A 19,061-nucleotide genomic window follows, 5' to 3' on the forward strand; every position below is an offset into this window, starting at 1 on the left:
GCCTAATAACAGGGTAAGATAAAGTTCTACTTTTATAATGTATATAATATTATGAAAAAAATTATAAATAAAAACAGTATTATGATTTTCTTACTTTTATTTATATTTTCAGATTTTTATAGAAGAGAGATGTGAATATTGTCTTTAATAGATAGGGTATGTGGAATAGTAAGGGGTGTTATTAAACTTGAAAAACTAATAGTGAGGTGGATTTAATAGACGATCGGTAAAGTTAATTGGGAAATTTAATACCCATAGGCTGTTAAAATTTATATTTGAATTAAGGAAATATAAAATGGTTTAATTTTAGGTGTGGATAGACCTGCAAGTAATAGTTTAAAAGTTTAATGTAGCCTATAAAATTTACACTTAATTTGTTTTCTAATTGTTATTTCAGAAATACTAACACCTGTGGTATTACAAAACCAACACCACCTGAACACTTGAGGGCAATGCAATCAAACTCACATACGTTTCAGGTTAAAATTAAGGAAAATGCCTCTAAATACCTAAATAATGCACAATCCAATCTATCTGATGGCCAGCCTAGTGTATCACAACCTGATGTGTTGTCCAGTCAATCAAAAACTATTGTAGAAACTCCAGCTCAAGTATAAAGTTCGATCAACTCATGTAAGCTTGTTTTTAAAAGTTGCACATTTCTTTATTTAATAATTTTTTATAAGTTCATTAAAATTAGTTTATCAAACCTATGACTGTGTAATAATTTTTATTTAACATTTTATTTACATTTGACAATTACAAAATATATATATGATTTAGCTGATCTTTTGGAGAGGTTGATAACAACCCTTGAAGAGATACCCTGTGAAAAATAAAACCGCATCCCACATGGGTTCCGCGTGGGTTCCGTGTGGGATTGATGGGATTTATGTGGGACGGATTTTTCCATGTGGTATCCGTATGGAAATTTGTCACCTTAAACCCATGTGGGTAATCCCACATGGGTTACATGTGGGAACCATATGGTATTTACACACATGAGAAATCCCACGTGGGTTTTCTGTGGGATTTGCATGGGAATTAATTTAAAAGCTGGAAACTAAATAATCGACATTGCATTGCGTTACGTTTATATTGTGTGAAAATATTTTATATTAATAAAGAGAATGGCAAGCAAGTATGTAAGTACCACGAATAATTTTTATCTTTCCTTATAGAAATAAGATTAAGATTTGTGTAAATAGACGTATTATTAGGATAATATAATAGTTATTTGAATATAGATCTTGAGTAAATTATTTGCAAACAATTAACTGATGCAAGTTGAAATGTTGTCAAAAACCAATCTTGCATGCATGGGACACTGCAGTGTCCCACAAAGAAATGCAGGTTTGAAAGTCAAGGAATTTTCTTTATTAAAAAAAGAAAAAAATAGGATGAATTTCTGTAACTTTTTTTATGCTCCAAAACTTTTAACTTTAGATATAATAAGGTCCTTAAGACTTAAGGGACTTACGAACTACATTAGGAACAAAAACAGGATATTTACAGAAACTTTTCAATTTTTAATCTGGAGTACCACAGTGTTATTGATAATAAAGCCTCTGGGTCCAGTTTTCGAAGTAATATGATCTAAGTAATGTTTAAATAAAATAATATGCTTTAAAATGCATATAGTTATACATATAACTCCTGATAGTTAACTATATGTATAACTAGTTATACATATAATTTGTTATAAAAACTTATTTTTTAAGGTTATGCTTGAATAAATTAGTATCAATTAATTCAAATTCAAGATTTAGTTAAAGTTTATGTTAATGTTCTTATTTGTTCATTGTTTTTGTTAATTTTATATTTATTTGTTCAAATTTATCAGTTAGTACTATATTTTACTACAGTAAGAATGTTTATCATTGTTGAACGTGATTTTATGTTGTTATTGATGTTAAATTTATTACGTTTCAATAACTCAGATTGAATCTTAACTGAATTATTGTAAGCTTTGTAGGGGTTTGTTGTATATCAAATGGTGTTGTAAATAAAGTAAAAACAATATATACATATATATATATATATATATACATATATATACATATATATATATATATACATATATACATATATATATATATATATATATATATATATATATATATATATATATATATATATATATATATATATATATATATATATATATAACATTAAAACAATAAAATTGATACAAAATTTCACTTTAAAACGAATACCATTAACATTGTGATGATAATAGCATTAGGAAACTAGTATTTATGTATTATTATACTATAAATAAATAGTTTTTTAATTCATTTTATAAAATGGAGACTGAAAACTCATAATTAATGGAAATAAATACTAATTATAAAAATCATGTATTATTACTAAATACTATATATTAATGCTAGTCTACAAAGTTAAAATCAATTTAGAGCATTGTTATTAGTTCTTTTGCGATTCGCACTTCCACTTCTGTCTCTCAAATTTATAAAATAGGTGGTCAAAGCTTGCTTAATAGGTAGGTTCTCAGCATAACAATGCTTTTTTCTTACATTTTCTAAAGAGAAATATGGCAAATTGATTACTTATTTTACTTAAATTGTAGGGTCATCTATGCATAATGATGTCAGATGATGACCCGGTTTGTTGAACAACTTCACCCTTTATCAAACTCAGTCAATTTTTTGCCATCTCCCATTGAAAATGATGTCAGTTTTTGTTATCGTATTATGATGGTATATCTGAATTGGTAATATAATATAAAAAATGCATATACCATCAATTTTTTTCTGGTTCAATTATACATTTATTCTCAACTGTACTAAAAGTAAAAAAAAAAAAACATAAATTGTTCTTTCAGATAAGCAAGCTAATTTCTGAATTTAAATTGTTTTTCCTATGATCCTCTACAGTTTTAAGCAACAAAAGGAAGAAGTTTTTAGACCACATTGTTGGTGTAAATACCTCTAAAACCTGCTCATAGCTAGCATAAATTGTTTTACCTTTTTTTAAAATAAAATATTTTACTTTTTTTTTAATTATTTTGGTCTCAACATCCCCTCCCCATTGTCAATTATTGTTAAACTCAGACTGCCCCTCTATCTACTGGCATCATTTATGGATGATCCCATAGCCTAAATACTATATATATATATATATATATATATATATATATATATATATATATATATATATATATATATATGTATTATTTTTACTTTATTTACAACACCATTTGAGATACAGCAAACCCTTACAAAGCTTACAATAATTCAGTTAAGATTCAATCTGAGTTATTGAAACGTAATAAATTTAACATCAATAGAAAAGTAAAGCTGTCATCATTTAAAATGTAAAGGGTGTTGTCAAAATATGTTGATAGTAAAATTAAGTTACTAATAAAATCACGTTCAACAATGATAAATATTCTTACTGTAGTAAGAATTAGTACTTGTTAACAAATTTGAACAAATAAATATAAAATAGTGAAAAAACAATGAACAAATAACTTGAACTTGAACTAAATCTTGAATTTGAATTAATTGGTTCTAATTTGTACAAGCATAACCTTAAAAAATAAGTTTATATAATAAATTTTATGTATAACTAGTTATACATATAGTTAACTATCAGGAGTTATATGTATAACTGCATGCATTTTAAAGCATTTTATTTAATTTATATATTACTTTAGATCTTATTACTTTGAATACTGGACGCAGAGACTTTATTCCCAATTACACTGTGGTACTCCAGATTAAAAATTTAAAAGTTTCTGTAAATATTAGAGCATGAAGGTTAACCGTTAAACGGTTAATAGGTTAACCTTAAACTTTAAAATTAACCTTAAAATTTTAAAGGTTAACCTTAACCCTTAAAATTAACCTTTAAATTTTAAAGGTTAACCTTAACACTTAAAATTAACCTTAAGTTTTTAAAGGTTAACCTTAACCCTTAAAAATAACCTTATAATTTTAAAGGTTAACCTTAACCCTTAAAATTAACCTTGAATTTTTAAAGGTTAACCTTAACCTTTAAAATTAACCTTGAATTTTTAAAGGTTAACCTTAACCTTTAAAATTAACCTTAGAAAATTAACCGAAGTATTCGGTTAACCATAGAAAATAACTTTTTGTACGGTTAACCGAATATGAATTTTTTTTAAAGTGTATAAACTAGAAACAGTGTTGCAGTTTAAAGACGACAAAGTCTCATGCAGAGGTGGTGTTTAACCCCCCCCCCCTTTTTTTTTAATTTGGCATCTATCTAGAAGAGAGAAGTTAAATGAATTTAATTTAATTTAATTATCTGTAAGAGAGAGTTTTTCTCTTTTCACTTTTACAATCAGTGCTTGTTTACTAATTGTGTTGAAAAGTTCTACATATATATACCGTAGATTTCCCTAATTCCGAACAAAATCGTACTTAAAGTTGAATAACTCCGCTTGCTTTTTGAATTTTATATTAATTTTTTTAAATAAATAAACTGGAATCTAAACTGAATCGAACCATATTAAGCAACAAGTATATTTATTGTAAAAATATTGTTAATTTTGAAATTTAAAAAGTCAAGTTGTTAACCGTCGTTAGTCAGAAGAAATCTCAGTTATAAGTATCAGGTTGGTTGCAGCCTTAAAGAAGGCTCCCCCATTAATCAAATAGGAAGCTTGTAGTGATTTTTTATCATTTAGCAATGCAATTTTAACCTTTAGGCAGTTGTATTTTGAAATGGCAGTAATTCAAAGACTGAAACATTGTTCAGTAACCCCTTAATTTTGCTCACTGAAAATTATTATTTTATAACCTTTCATTATTATAACCACGCCATTATTCTTCGCCATTAAATAGTATCACAGTTAGTTTTAATTAAATAGTATCGCAGCAATACATCTATATTTTTTTATTATCTGTAAATTATCAAATCTGTACAGTACAACTACGGTTGCTATCTCCAAATGAATACTTATTTATTTGGAGGTGGCAACCCTAGCTGTGCTGTACAGATTTAATAGTTTTTAAAAAAACTATAATGAAAAAGTTGTTGTATTCAAAAAATATTGTTTTAAGGCGCCAAGCTACAAAAATTAAAACTAATAAAAGTTATTCACACTCCTTGCACACGAATTCAATTGTTTCGTGATAATTGATAATACAAGGAATACACGGCCAGTTAGAACACTTTTCACATGCAACCCATTTGCTGCTTGTAGTTTCGTCCCAAAGGCTTCCGCAAGAAATACAAAGACGATTGATATGGTAGGGATTACAGCCGGCGGCAGGAAGACACTCAATATTTTGACTAGTAGACATCTTTGTTGTTTTGTTATATTTCTGAGACCGTTTTCGGGGTTTTTTAAGTTTTAGAAGGTTTTTTTCTTCTTTTTTTTTTAATTTTTGTTCTTTGAGAATTACTGAGTCCAATTTTTTTTTTTCTTTAATAACTTTTCTGGGTTCTTTTTCATCTAGTTTTCTTTCACAGATATTTTTCGCATATTTTTTCATGAAACTATCGTACCACTTTCAAGTAGGTTTACCGTTCTTGAATAAATAATTTTGTTTAGATTCCTTCAAATAGTTTTCGACCATAGTTAAAATATCATTTCTTTTTAAGCTGAAGCCAATGTCACTCATAAACTGTACAAGTTCAACTATAAGCCTCTCCGTTACTTGGCTTATTGCTCTGGGCCTACCAACACCAGCAGCTCCATTTATTCCTTTTAGTCTGCAAAAAATAGTCGTTTTAGGAATGTTATAACATAAAGCGGCTTCTGAATATGACATCTTCTTATTATTGATAGCTTCAATACAGAGTTTAATTTTTCTTTCGCGATCTTCATTTTTTTCAAACTTTGACATTTTTTCATTAACAAACGTTAAGACAAACAAGGCGTTTAGAAATTCAATAAAAACTTTTAATTAAAAAGGTTAAAAGCGTTTGTGAGTTTCTAAGTTAATGACGTTAAAGTACTATTGTTAAATGTTGTTGTTAATTACTAGCGCGTAAAAACGCTAACTTTTGCAAAAAAAAGTGCATTCCATAATCTGTTCGGAATTTGGGAAACGTTTTAATTATGCAGAAAATGTACTGTTTTTAAGATATCTTACAAAGTATTGCTAATTTTTGACTTTTTTTTTCAGATAAATATTCACCATCAAATTCTACATCGAACGGTACGCAATTTAAATTGTCTTTTTTTTTTTAAGTCGGTTTTATATTGTTGGTTTTTCAGGGTTTTAAAAAGTGTTTTGCTTGCAATTAAAAAGTTTAATGGTATCAATATATATTTTGAAAATATTTTTTGATATTCTCATTACCCTAGTCTTCTAATTTATTAATCAGTTTTCCATTTAAAAATTCTACAAAAATAAAAGATGTAAAAATAAGTAAACTAAAGCTGTTCGGAATTAGGGACTGTTCGGAATTAGGGAAATCTACGGTATATTCAACTTCAATAAACTTCAAATTCAATTCATTAAGAAAATATACCATATATTTCAGAGATCCAAAAGTATTTTGGTTACTTATAATATTCTTGATTATTTGCAATAGCTATTTGTTAACATGTAACAGTTTTATGAATTTTTAAAAATATAGCGCTGAAATATTTTTATACAGAATATAAAATTTTTAAACTGTGTCAACAGTTTCACGAAACTACAAATAGGGAATTTAAAACCTAGTCCGCCCCCCTCCCCCCACTCCTCCCCCCTCCCGTCAAACAGATAATCTTTTTTACTTGCAAATATTATTTAATTGCTTTCTAGTTATTAATTTCTTTTATTACTTTCAGTTTCATCATCATCAATCATCATGCCAAAAAAATCAATGATTTGGGACTTTTTTACAAAAACTGATGATTCTCATGCTAAGTGTAATGAGTGTGGCGCGATCCTTGTTTCAAAGAATGGCTCAACATCAGGTATAGGGAATCATCTTAAGAGACATCCTCAAAGTTTAATTGAATTCGAGCAAAGAACTGATTCTCAAGCAGTGTTAAATTCTAATGGAGCAAAGAGACACAATGATAGTGAAAGTGATAATGATGAAGACTTCATTCATTGTCGTAAACGTGCTCGTTTAGTAATGACTCCTGGATCATCAATATTACCTCATCGATCAACAAATACTCAGAAAACTCTAAAAACACCAAGAACAGCTCGTGTTGTAAGTCAATGGCCTAAAGACCATCCTGAAAATGTGCAAATAGTTACAGAAATAACTAAGTGGATCATAAGGGAACAGTTGTCATTTAAGATAGTTGATAGTGAAGGATTTCGGACAATATTGTCACTGACAACAAAGGGAAAATATAACCCTATCTCATCAACTTCCTTGTCCCGTTTAAAAATTCCAAAATTATATTAATTTGTTCAGGACCACATCTCAAAAATTGTGAATGATGAAAGGCCCTATCTTGATGGTGCTGCTTTTACAACAGACACTTACTGCTTTTACAACTGGACTACTCAGTATAATAATCTTTCATTCCAATCTTTAACTCTTCATTTTATCAATAACCGGTTTGAGCTTAAACGTCTTCTTGTCAAATTTGATTATTTCGGAGAAAAACACACGGGTGAAATAATCTTGGAAAAACTTGACTCATTGATCAAAGGATTGAAATTGGAACAGAAAACCCACATATGGGCAACAACAGATGGAGGTACTAATGTTTTGAAAGCTATGCGCCTCGGCAAAGCTTGCCAATTACCATCGATAAATGACAACTTGTGGTGTGCTGATCATCAGATTCATTTGATTGTCACTGATGCTTTCAAAGCTGTTCCTGCCTGGAAAGAACTTTCTTCTAAACTATCTAAATTGGTTGGCCACTTCAATCATTCTCCCAAAAATTCCAGTATCTTGAGGAAAATAGCTCTTGATTTTAAGCAGTCACGAACTAAACTGGTACAGAATGTTTCAACAAGATGGAATTCAGATCTGAAGATGTTGCAGTCAATTATTGATCTTGAAGGTTGCATTGCTAAAATGGCTGAAACATCTACAGTCATTGAAAGTTTCTTGCCAAGCCTGGATGAAATTCTTATCATGAAGGGTGTTTTGAACTGTCTTGAACCTCTTGAAAAAATGTCTAGAGCACTTAGTTCTGACAAAGAACCAACTATGAACTTGGTGTTTATGCAACTAGTCAATGTTAGGAGAAAGTTAGTATTCTTTGGTAACCACAGTACTCTTACTTGTGTCAGTGAGATTTCAGAGAAGCTTGTTGAAGGATTAGATGCCCGATTTCCAAATTCTGGTATTGAAACACCAGAATATGTAATGTGTCATTTTCTTGATCCTCGTTATAAGGGCTCTGTTATCAATTTTGCAGATCCTGAGAAGTATGAATTGATTAAGGTAACTGCTGTCCAAGCCATAATTGATATGAAAAAGCGAGATGGTTCAGAAAGTCCTACTAGTAATGAAATCTCCTCACCAACACTACTGGAGTCTGAAGAAGATGAACAGGAAGATGTTTGGGAACAGGCAAATAAAAAACTTTATGGGAAACAGCAAAAAAGACAAAATTCTAAAGATGACTCTTTTAAGGAGGCACAAAATGAAGAAACGTTATATGTTGAAGAAGGCTGTGTACACAAAGATTCAAATATCCTTCAATATTGGAATAACCAGCAAAATAAATTTCCATATCTAACCAGACTAGCCAGGAAGATGTTGTGCATCCCAGCATCATCTTCTACATCAGAAAGAGTGTTTTCAACAGCTGGAAATATATTTACAGAACGAAGAACTTGCCTTAGCATTGACAACATTGAAATGCTTGTTTTCATGAAAGAGAACATGAAAGAAATGAACAATATCACATGGCCTGGATTTGAAGAGAATGAGAATGAATAAGATAAGATATCCAATAAAATAAAACATGTTATAAAAAAAAACAAAACAAAAAAAACAACAAAAAAAAAAACAACCTCCATCACAAAGGATAGCCTTGACGAATAGCTTTACAAAAGCTTGGCGATGGGGCTTATGCCTAGCAGTTAGAGCACTATACATAAGATTATGTTCCAATTACTATGTAACCAATATCCTTTACACTTTTACATGTTATGAACTTTTAAGTGTAATTAATAACCTTTTACATTTATATAAAGAGCATAAAAATTTTAAACCTAAAATTCTTAGGAGCTAAGAAGATATTTTGAGAAAAGGGCATTAATCCGTGACAATATAAACAAATTTAAGGGTTAAGGTTAACTGTTAAAATTAACCTTAAAATTTAAAAGTTTAACCTTAACCTTTAAAATTAACCTTAAAATTTTAAAGGTTAACCTTAACCTTTAAAATTAACCTTAAAATTTTAAAGGTTACCCTTAACCTTTAAAATTAACCTTAACTTTTTAAAGGTTAACCTTAACCCTTAAAATTAACCTAATAATTTTTAAAGGCTAACCTTAACCTTTAACATGATTAACCTAAAAATTAACCGTTTAACAGTTAACTGTCATGCTCTAGTAAATATCCTGTTTTTGTTTTTCAATGTACTTCGTTAGTCCCTTAAGTTTTATGAACCTTATTATATATAAAGTTGAAAGTTTTGGAGCCTAAAAAAAGTTACAGAAACCTCCCTATCTCCCCCTTATTTTAATTTTTTTTTTAATAAAGAAAATTTGACTTTCAAACCTGCATTTCTTTGTGGGACACTGCAGTGTCCCATGCATGCATGCTTGGTTTTTGACAACATTAGAACTTGCATCAGTCAATTGTTTGCAGATAATATACTCAAGAACTATATTCAAATATCATATGAACATGTTAGAGAATGTTCATATGATATTTGAACATCACAAATTTAATAATATTGTTGTGATATGTTATATAAATAATTCCATAATAGATTATGATATGAAAATAAGGTAGGATATGAAGGCAATGATCAAAGAATAAATTTACTTATAGAAATTTAGATGTTTGTTTATTAGTTTCAGAATATTATATTATGTGTAACCGCGGCCTTCTATAATAACAGGCCTTGACATCGCGCAACAAAGTTGTTAAACTGAAGGCCAATTCCTATTACTGTGTTTACATTTTCATCTTTTAACATTAGACGAAAGTTTTTGTTCGCGCTTTTTTAATAAATCTTTAAAATGTGATTGGTTTATAAATTAGATAGCCCAACATCAAGACGATAACGTTGTAAGGTTCAAGGCGTTAACTTTGTAAGATAATAATATTGTCAAACTAATGATAAGTTTTTTTAATAATTAAAATGCCTTAAAAATGCCTTTAAAATGCTGTGTATCTCTTTGCAAGTCGAACTATCTCAACTACAACAAAAATATCAATTTATACAACTACTATATCAATTACAACTACAACAAAAATATCAACACTCAACTACGACAAAAATATTATTTTATAAATTCCCGAAGAATCTAGAGGAGAGAAAAAGATGTAGCGAAGCTATCCCTAGAACTGGTTTTATTGTTACAGACTATACAGCATTATGTCAACTGCATTGGCCAAATGAAGCACCTTTTGAAAGCAAATATGGGAAGCAACGACCTTTAAATCCACCATGTTTTTAAAATATTCCGCCTAGTTGCTTAGCCACACCAGCAAGTAAAGTTAGAAAAATGTAACTTCAAGCGGTTTTCGAAGCATTTTACCAGATGAGTTAAATGATTTTCTAAAAGAGGATGAAATTATATTTGACAATATTCAATCTTTGTTAAGTGATAATAACGATGTTATTGTTTTCCAGCTTAATAAAAAAAGTTTACACATACAATCAAAAATGTACAAACTTGGTGTTTCATTATTTATTTTAGTAATTTTCAATGATTATTCATTTGTAGCTAACCATAATGGCACAATTTGTAATATTTCATATTTAGCTGTAAACAAATTAAAGTTAATAAAAACAAAATCAGCTTTATTTGAAGCAGTTAGATTTTTAAAAAATAAAGAAAGTTCGCTTCAATCAAATATTCTATTCGAACACCTTAATGCTATGAGAAAAGTTAATGTTGGTGAAATTTTATATACTTCAGATATTATATGTTGAGCATATGAGTATTTTGCTATGCGACGAAGTTTATATGATTGTTTGTGTATTGACTACAAGTTGCCAAGTATAAGGACTTTAACCCAGTTGAGATATATTGATAAAACTTTTTTTTTGCTTGAGTCAACTTTTGTTGGTGTTTTTTATTGTTGGTGATTTTTATTGTTACCATTTTTAGCAAAAAAAATTAAAAATACAGTTATCTTTCTCATATATAGATATATACTTTGTTATGGTTCTGCTTGTTATTGATACTATTTAATATTACATAAATATTCTTAATGAAATTTGAAATACGAAAAGCATGATTATCTTTTATTAATTGTTTGGTTTTCTTTTTATATTTCTGTTTTTACTAGAGATTATTATTAGAAAACATAGACTGCCATTACACCCTACCTAATATAAAAATATATCAATATAAGTAAAAGTGAAAGTTTAATCGGCTTTTAGTTTTTACGGCATTTTGCGCGATTTCAAGGCCTGTTATTATAGAAGTCTACATCATTGAAAAAGTAGGTTTTTACATTTTTGTTTTTGTTTTTTTGTTTAACTACTTATCCTCATTGATCACTTTTTTTCAGGATTCTCCTCATGGGTTCAAGCTCATTACGCATAATATGTGTTCAATTACGCATAAACGTTAGTCATTGTAAGTAATAAATTAGGAAATAATTATTTGTGAAATATTGTAGTCATTAATGACTTCAAACTGGCTAATAATTAAAATTGCTTGACTAATAAGATTCCTTATTAAAATTGCTCTCTCTCTCTCTGTCTCTCTCTCTTTCTGTCTCTCTCTCTCTGTCTCTCTCTCTCTCTCTATATATATATTTATATTTATATATATTTGTATTTATATTTTTTTTTTTTACAAAATATTTAAAGAAAGTTAGAAGATACTAAAAACTTTGGTATTATACAAGCCGAAGCGATATTATTAATTCAATTGACAAAAAACGGCGTGTAAATCGCAAAAGAAAAAAATAATTTTTTTAATATTCCTTTTGGATGTATTGATTAATAGCATTTATTTTAAATAAATTCATTTTGCAACACGTTTTTCAATTTTATAAAATTTCGTCATAATAGTTTAAGGTAAATCCCACATAGGTTATAGGTGGAAAACATCACATGTAAAAGATCAAAAATGCTACACGTTTTGAATACCAAATGGGATAAAGAAGCAAATACCAGATTAAGTTAAGCCTCTTTGAAAGCTTCGATGATTAATTTTAAATTACTATTTAAGTAATTTTTAAATTAAAAGAATTTTAAAAATTATCATAGAAGCATTCGGACTTTCATTTGTCTAGTTTTGACTACTTTTATACCATTTGGATTAAAATATGTGGTATTTAAGATCTATAACATGTCGTATTTTCCACCTATATCCCATGTAGGATTTACCACATAAAACCCATGTGGGATTTACCATATGAAACCCACATGGGACAAAATAATAATTCCCATATGGGTTACATATGGTAAAAACCCACGCGTATCCCATATGGGATTTACAATATGGAATCCATGTGGGATTTACCATATGAAACCCACATGGGACAAAATAATAATCCCCACATAGGTTACATGTGGAAAAAATCCACGCATATCCCATGTGCGCTTTCTCACTGGGTAGAAGAAAATCAAAAGACTCATTCTGTAATGTTGCAATCCATTATGTGACAAATAAATACACCTCAGGTGGAAAAAGATAATGAAATGCCTATAGGGATTCACCTTCCAATTTCCAGTATCAAAGATATGGATGATTTGGAGGAGCAGCTAAAAGATCAATCAATCAAGAGAACATTAGTGATTAATAAGCTTTTTTTTATGTATCTTAAAAATTTTTTTTTTTAATTAATTGGTTTATTTTAATCTATGTTTGCCCCCAATCCTTATGAGACCTGCCTTGCCTCTTTTTTTAAGACCTCCTTCCCTTTATTATATCTTGACCAAAAAAAATGTGTACAATGTTAGACTAGCAATGCAATCGGTCATAAAACTATTAATTCAATCATCTCCTAATTTAATTCCATTTATTATTTATTTTTTTTACTAAAAAAAATTAAATTTGTTAATTTTTTAAGACTTGTATTGTGTCTAATATTGGTGGAAGCTCATTGGATGATGCCATCAAAAGAATGATGAAATTTGTTCTGTCTAATAATTTTGGAAGATTGTGCAATCTCTCTGGATAGTCTGGAAAAATAAGTTTTTCAAAACAGGAAATATTTGAAGTAGTCTGCGGTAAGTTTTGCTTTTCACATAATAAATCCTATATTATTTTAAATATATTTGAATATATTTAAAATAATATGTAAGCATAGAAATAATATATTTGCTTATAATTAATGTTATGTATGTATGTATATATATATATATATATATATATATATATATATATATATGTATATATATATATAATGAATATGAATATATATATATATATATATATATATATATATATATATATATATATATATATATATATATATATATATATTTATATTCATTGACATGCTTAAATCCTGATATGTTGACATTACAATTACACGTTTACAATTTGACATTCAGACATAGACTATTAAATTTATGGCATTACAATATATTACTATTTTTTACTTTAAACCTATTGATTTAAATGTTAGTAAATTTTTTTAAAAAGGATTTAAAACCTTTAAGTTATATTTAATAACATTTATTATTATTATCGTTTGTGTTTAGGTGCAGTTAAAAGAAATGCATTGACAGCTAATGCAACCCAAAAAGAGATAGAGGTCGAGTTGCGCAAATGGTCGAGGTCAAGAGATCGAGGTCAAGACAGGCGGAAAAAAAAATCTTTATCAGATAATGCTGATTTGTTGTTATCAGAAATATAGTTAAACTTAAAAAATATTCGGCTATTAAACAAAATATATAAGACTTACTATCGTTCTAGGAGATTTGAGGATTGCCGTACTGTGATACTCGTGCGTGCGTTCAGACAAGTCGTGATTTGATCAGTATAGACAATTAAGCTTAAAAACAGTTTTATTACTATATCCCGCGATCAACCCTTCTAAAAACGTACTCATGCGGTTCCCGAAATTCACAATGATGGTACTAGTTTCAGCTGTGAGTGTTATGAATACTCAGTGACGTGCCTAGAGCCCTCCACACCTCCTGGTCGGAGGATAGGGTGAGCATGAATTTAAGAGGGACCCTTCTATGCAATATGCAATAAAAATTTTAGAGATGATAAAACTAAAATTATGATATAAGTGATTTTGTTTATTTATAATGTTAAAACCTCGTATTAACGTTTGCTAATTTTTTAAATTCGCTTAACCTAACCAAAATGATTCAACTGATTGAGTTTAAAGGACGTTTTTTTTTAGTTAAACCTTCGTTTAGAACGTTTTAGTTTTAGTTTAGTTTGCGCTAAAACTAATGAAAAAGATGCTATAATATTGCTAAGTTAATCTACGCTTAACTTTAGTTAAACTTTCGTTTTCAAAACATTAAATTATTACTTGACTCGCATTTTTCAAACACTAGTTTTACACGTTTCTATTATTTGTACTTAGTAGCAATGAAGCATTCCAGTTGTCTACATTAAAACGCTTATAACGGGTAACAACTAAAAATCCGGACTAAAAGAAACTGCGCGCAAGTCATATTCAGTTGTTTAACTTTGCCACCTCGTCAAGTAGTGCATGATTCAAGTAATAATTTTACATAGTTTTTGTTTGACAATTGTCAATTTAGTTGTCATAAAATGTCGTCTGGAGAGAGGCTTTTTCGAGAACGTGTTGTACATTTTTATGAACGCCATAAAAGTGTTGGCAAAATGTTTACTGTAGAACATTTTTTGAAAGAAGGTATATCGAAAAGTACAATTTACGATATTTTAAAACGCGGTACTGTTAAAAAAAAGCAAGGATCCGGACAAAAGCCCACAATAATGACCAAGAAAAATTTGAAGAAAATAAAAACTCGATTTAACGACAAAGATGGCATTAGCCAACGCGATGCTGCTAGAATATTTGAGTGTTTCCAGCAATATATCAGTAGGGCACTCAAAAAGCCTCAAGTTAAACCAAAGAAAAAGCAGAAATCGCCATCCTACACCGAAAGTAAAATTACTAAAGTAAAAAAAAATTATCGTTATCTGGTGAGACATTTTGGTAACAAAAATTTCATTTTGGATGATGAAAGTTATTTTACTTTAAGTGAGCCCCAAATGCCTGGTAACAAAATTTATTACACAGACGACTCTTTTATTACACCACCTGATGTTAAATACAAAATGCGAAGCAAATTTGAGAAGAAAGTAATGTTACATATTGTTGTCTCCGACAGAGGAATTTCAGAGCCATTTTTCAAGGAAAGTGGTCTAGCTGTCAACCAAGAAGTTTACAAAAACCAATGCTTAAGTAAAATTTTAATCCCATTTTTTAATAAATATCATTCAGATGATAATTACATTTTGGCCCAGTAAAGCATCGTCACACTATACGAAAAGTGTTACTGAGTTGCTCTAAAGCGAAAATATTCCTTTTGTACCTAAGAATGTTAACCCCACCAATCTTAATCAATGCAGAAAAATTGAAGATTTTTTTGGAGAACTAAGTTTTTTAGTGCTCAAGGGTGGTTGGAAAGCTGGAAATATTTCACAACTCAAGCGTAGAATTAAAAAATCCTTGAAAAAAACGGACACAACTGGTGTACAAACAGCTTGCGCGAACATTAAAACAAAGTTGCGCAGAGTAGCGAATAAAGGACCCTTTGAGGAAAACCATTAATTTAATTGTATATTTTAAGTTGTCATCAATTATATATCAACCATATAAAATTGCTATGAATAAATTATTTCATCAAAATAAACATTTCTTCTCATTCCGGATTTTTAGTTGTCATCTGTTAAGTAAGCAGAAATTTATTTTTTATAGAGTTTATAGATAATATGAATTTCATTATGTACTACACATTTTTTTTCAATAATACAAAAGTTAATTTAAAAATTAATTTTTTTAATGTACAAAATCATTTATTGCAAAAAAAAATGCGGTATATAACTAAATTAATTAAAATAATCTGGTCTTAACATTGTGTAAAGTATTTAAAAATACTTGTGCATAATGTGCATGTGCATGCAAAGTGCATATAAAGAAAATCTTTTTTTTTCTTTATAACCCAAACCTAATCTAAAATACTACAAAGTTTTTATAGATTGTATACATTTAAAATATTTTATTAGTTTAATAACATGAATGCAAATCATGTAAATTTCCTTTTCATTTTAGATGAACAAAAAAAGTCAAGTGCAACTAAACGGAAAGAAGCAGCAGCAACTAAAGATGCAATTAGCAAACTTTCCCAACTTACATCATTCTTTACACCTATTCAAAGTGGTTGCACCAGGCAATGGAAAAAATTGCTCTAATGAAGTGGTCATTAATGAACTGTTAGATATTGCCAATAATCAACCTAACACAGCAATAAAAGTGTACACTCTATGATTGCCACCATTTACTTCTATCATATATTTGTATAATATATTTTACATATATTTCAGACTGGGCATTTTTTTGTCTATTGTTATCTCATATGACATTTTATTCCAAGTTAATAAAACAAGCAAGATGATCCAATCCTTTGGTATCTCCCTAGATGTCATCGAAAATGAAATCAGAGCAACTGAGACATTTTTAGTGAAGTATCGAGAATATAGATTCTCACGTGGTGAGACCGCAGCCCGTGAAATTGCAGAAGAACTGAATATTCAAAGAATTTTTTCATCAATTTGCACCAGCAGGAAAAAAGTTTGAAAGATTTATGAAGGAGAAGACAAAAGCGGTAGTGAAACGCTCCAATCACAGTTCAAAACTGACTTTTTCTTTGTGCTTGTGGACCAAGCTTTACAGCATGTAAGGGAGCATTTCCAACAAACACATGTGGCTGCTATATTTCATTTCTGTTCTATCAGAAAAATCTTTTTCAAGCAAACAAAGACAACACCCTTTCGCTGAAGTGCCAGAATTTTCACAATAAGATGGGTGATGTAGATCCATTTGAAATGGAGATGGAGTTGAAGCGATTTATTCATCTAGTTTCGGAAAACGACGAAAAGCTCAAAACTGCAATACATTTTCTGAATTATGTCAACTGCAAATGTCTCCAGGAGGTGCATCCGAATGTCGCTATCGCACTCCGTGTTTTATTGACTTGTCCTGTGACAGCAACGACTGCTGAAAGAAACCTCAGTTAATTTAAACCTATCAAAAATTTCAATCGCTTAACAATTATGCAAGACCGGCTGTTATCTATAGCCATGCTCTCAATAGAAAGTTGCTGTGCCCAGACGATAAACTGTGACTAACTATTGAGGTCTTTACAGACTCAAAAGTTCGTCGAAAATATTTGGTTGAATCTCATTGAATTACAGTTCAAGTTATTGGCATTGGTGTAATACAAAACTGCTTCTTTTTGATTCAGCTTTATAAATATAGTTTTGTAGCAGGCAGTTAAAAAAAATCGACTTTCTATATCATCTGATCATGCATGTGGAATGAGTAATGCCAACATGTTCTGTCTTTAATCTCAACTTTTCAGTACATAGAGTGGGGCCCAAAAACAACTTTTTTTTTTGAGGAGGGGGTGGTGGATGGTGGAGGTGAGACCCACTAGCAGTCTTGCACGGCATTGTGGATGCTCTTGTATTATTGAAGATAAGCATTAAAGAGTTCTTTCCACCCACTTTGCAAAAAAAGTTTAACATAATAGAAAAACTTCAATTATGCGTGACACTGGATATACCTTTTGTGCTGTTAGTTGTTATTGAACTGAAGAAACTTCTTTTGCAATTTTGGTTTTAACTTCTATAATTCATAGCCCATATGATTAATTTATCACAACTCCTTGACGTGGGAACGAAAGTTATAAAAGCCATGAAAAAAAATATTCACAGATTTGACGAATCTAGTTAAAAGTGGATTCTTAGTGTTTAGTAAAAATGGTAGTAAAAATGTGGTAGTAAAAATGAACACTTTGATGTGATCTTATTTTTACTCTCAGAACTTAGTTTTATTAAGGGAGTTATTGATAAATGCTCTAGTAATCAAACACATGGTTGCAATCATTGCATGTTGCCAACTTTCAGACTGGAACTCCATGAATATAAATATTGGTTCTAATCAATCGATTACTGATATACAAAACCTAGAGAACATGCAAGAGTTGAACTTGGATCTCAGCCAACCAAAGATTCAGCACAATATAAGAACTTTAAAGCTTCTAATTATAGACAACAGGTAAGTTATTGTTTGATTTTTTTTAACTTTTTTAACTGAGGCATTTTTAAAGTTTGAAAAACTAAAAAAAAAGTGCTAAAATACTTTTTATTTCAGGGAACAGTGTTAATTTAAGGATTGATTATTAACTTTATGCCACCATGTGACTTGCATTTGATTTTGACACACCATACATATCTTTGAAAATTCTTGTATGATGTATGATTCCGGAAGAAAGCCTTTTGACAGGATTGAGAAAGACTAGCTGTTCTTATTTTGCATTTTAACTGGAATATTATTTTTTAAAAGTAAGTATATCAATTCTTGATTTGTGTGTAATATATAGTTTTTTTTATTTATCAATTGTTTTACCAAAGTTGGATTATTTATTTAATTTAAGAACTAATTTTTAAATATTGGAATTGGAAAATATTATATATATTGGAAAATAGTCTGTAAATTGGGAGATCTGTTTCAAAAAAAAATTGTTTTAGAATTTCTTTTATCTTTCATTATATAAATCCAATATGCATTTTGTTTTTCGCTTTTTTTTATTTTAATTTTCCGCAATAGGATACTTATACTTTTTACTTCTAATAAGAATAAATATAAACATCGTGTTTACGATCAAATCACTCATAGACAGTTGATAATGATATTTCTCAAAATTAAAGTAGTAATAGTAATATATTTGGGCTATGACCGATAATTCGGTGAGTGTACCAAGTACATATAGACAGCTATATCATTATTCAGCATAT

At 29.2% G+C, this 19,061-nt stretch overlaps 1 protein-coding gene across 1 annotated transcript; it reads left to right on the forward strand.

The window, feature by feature from the left end:
- Positions 1 to 5,456: 5,456 nt before the first annotated feature.
- LOC136090667 (zinc finger BED domain-containing protein 4-like) lies at positions 5,457 to 10,176 on the forward strand. The gene has a single exon (XM_065817502.1). It carries the CDS (start codon positions 7,669 to 7,671, stop codon positions 8,845 to 8,847), a length of 1,179 nt encoding a protein of 392 aa, XP_065673574.1. The 5' UTR covers positions 5,457 to 7,668; the 3' UTR covers positions 8,848 to 10,176.
- Positions 10,177 to 19,061: the final 8,885 nt, after the last annotated feature.

The sequence above is a fragment of the Hydra vulgaris genome, chromosome 14 (assembly GCF_038396675.1).
Source record: "Hydra vulgaris chromosome 14, alternate assembly HydraT2T_AEP".
Taxonomy (NCBI): domain Eukaryota; kingdom Metazoa; phylum Cnidaria; class Hydrozoa; order Anthoathecata; family Hydridae; genus Hydra; species Hydra vulgaris.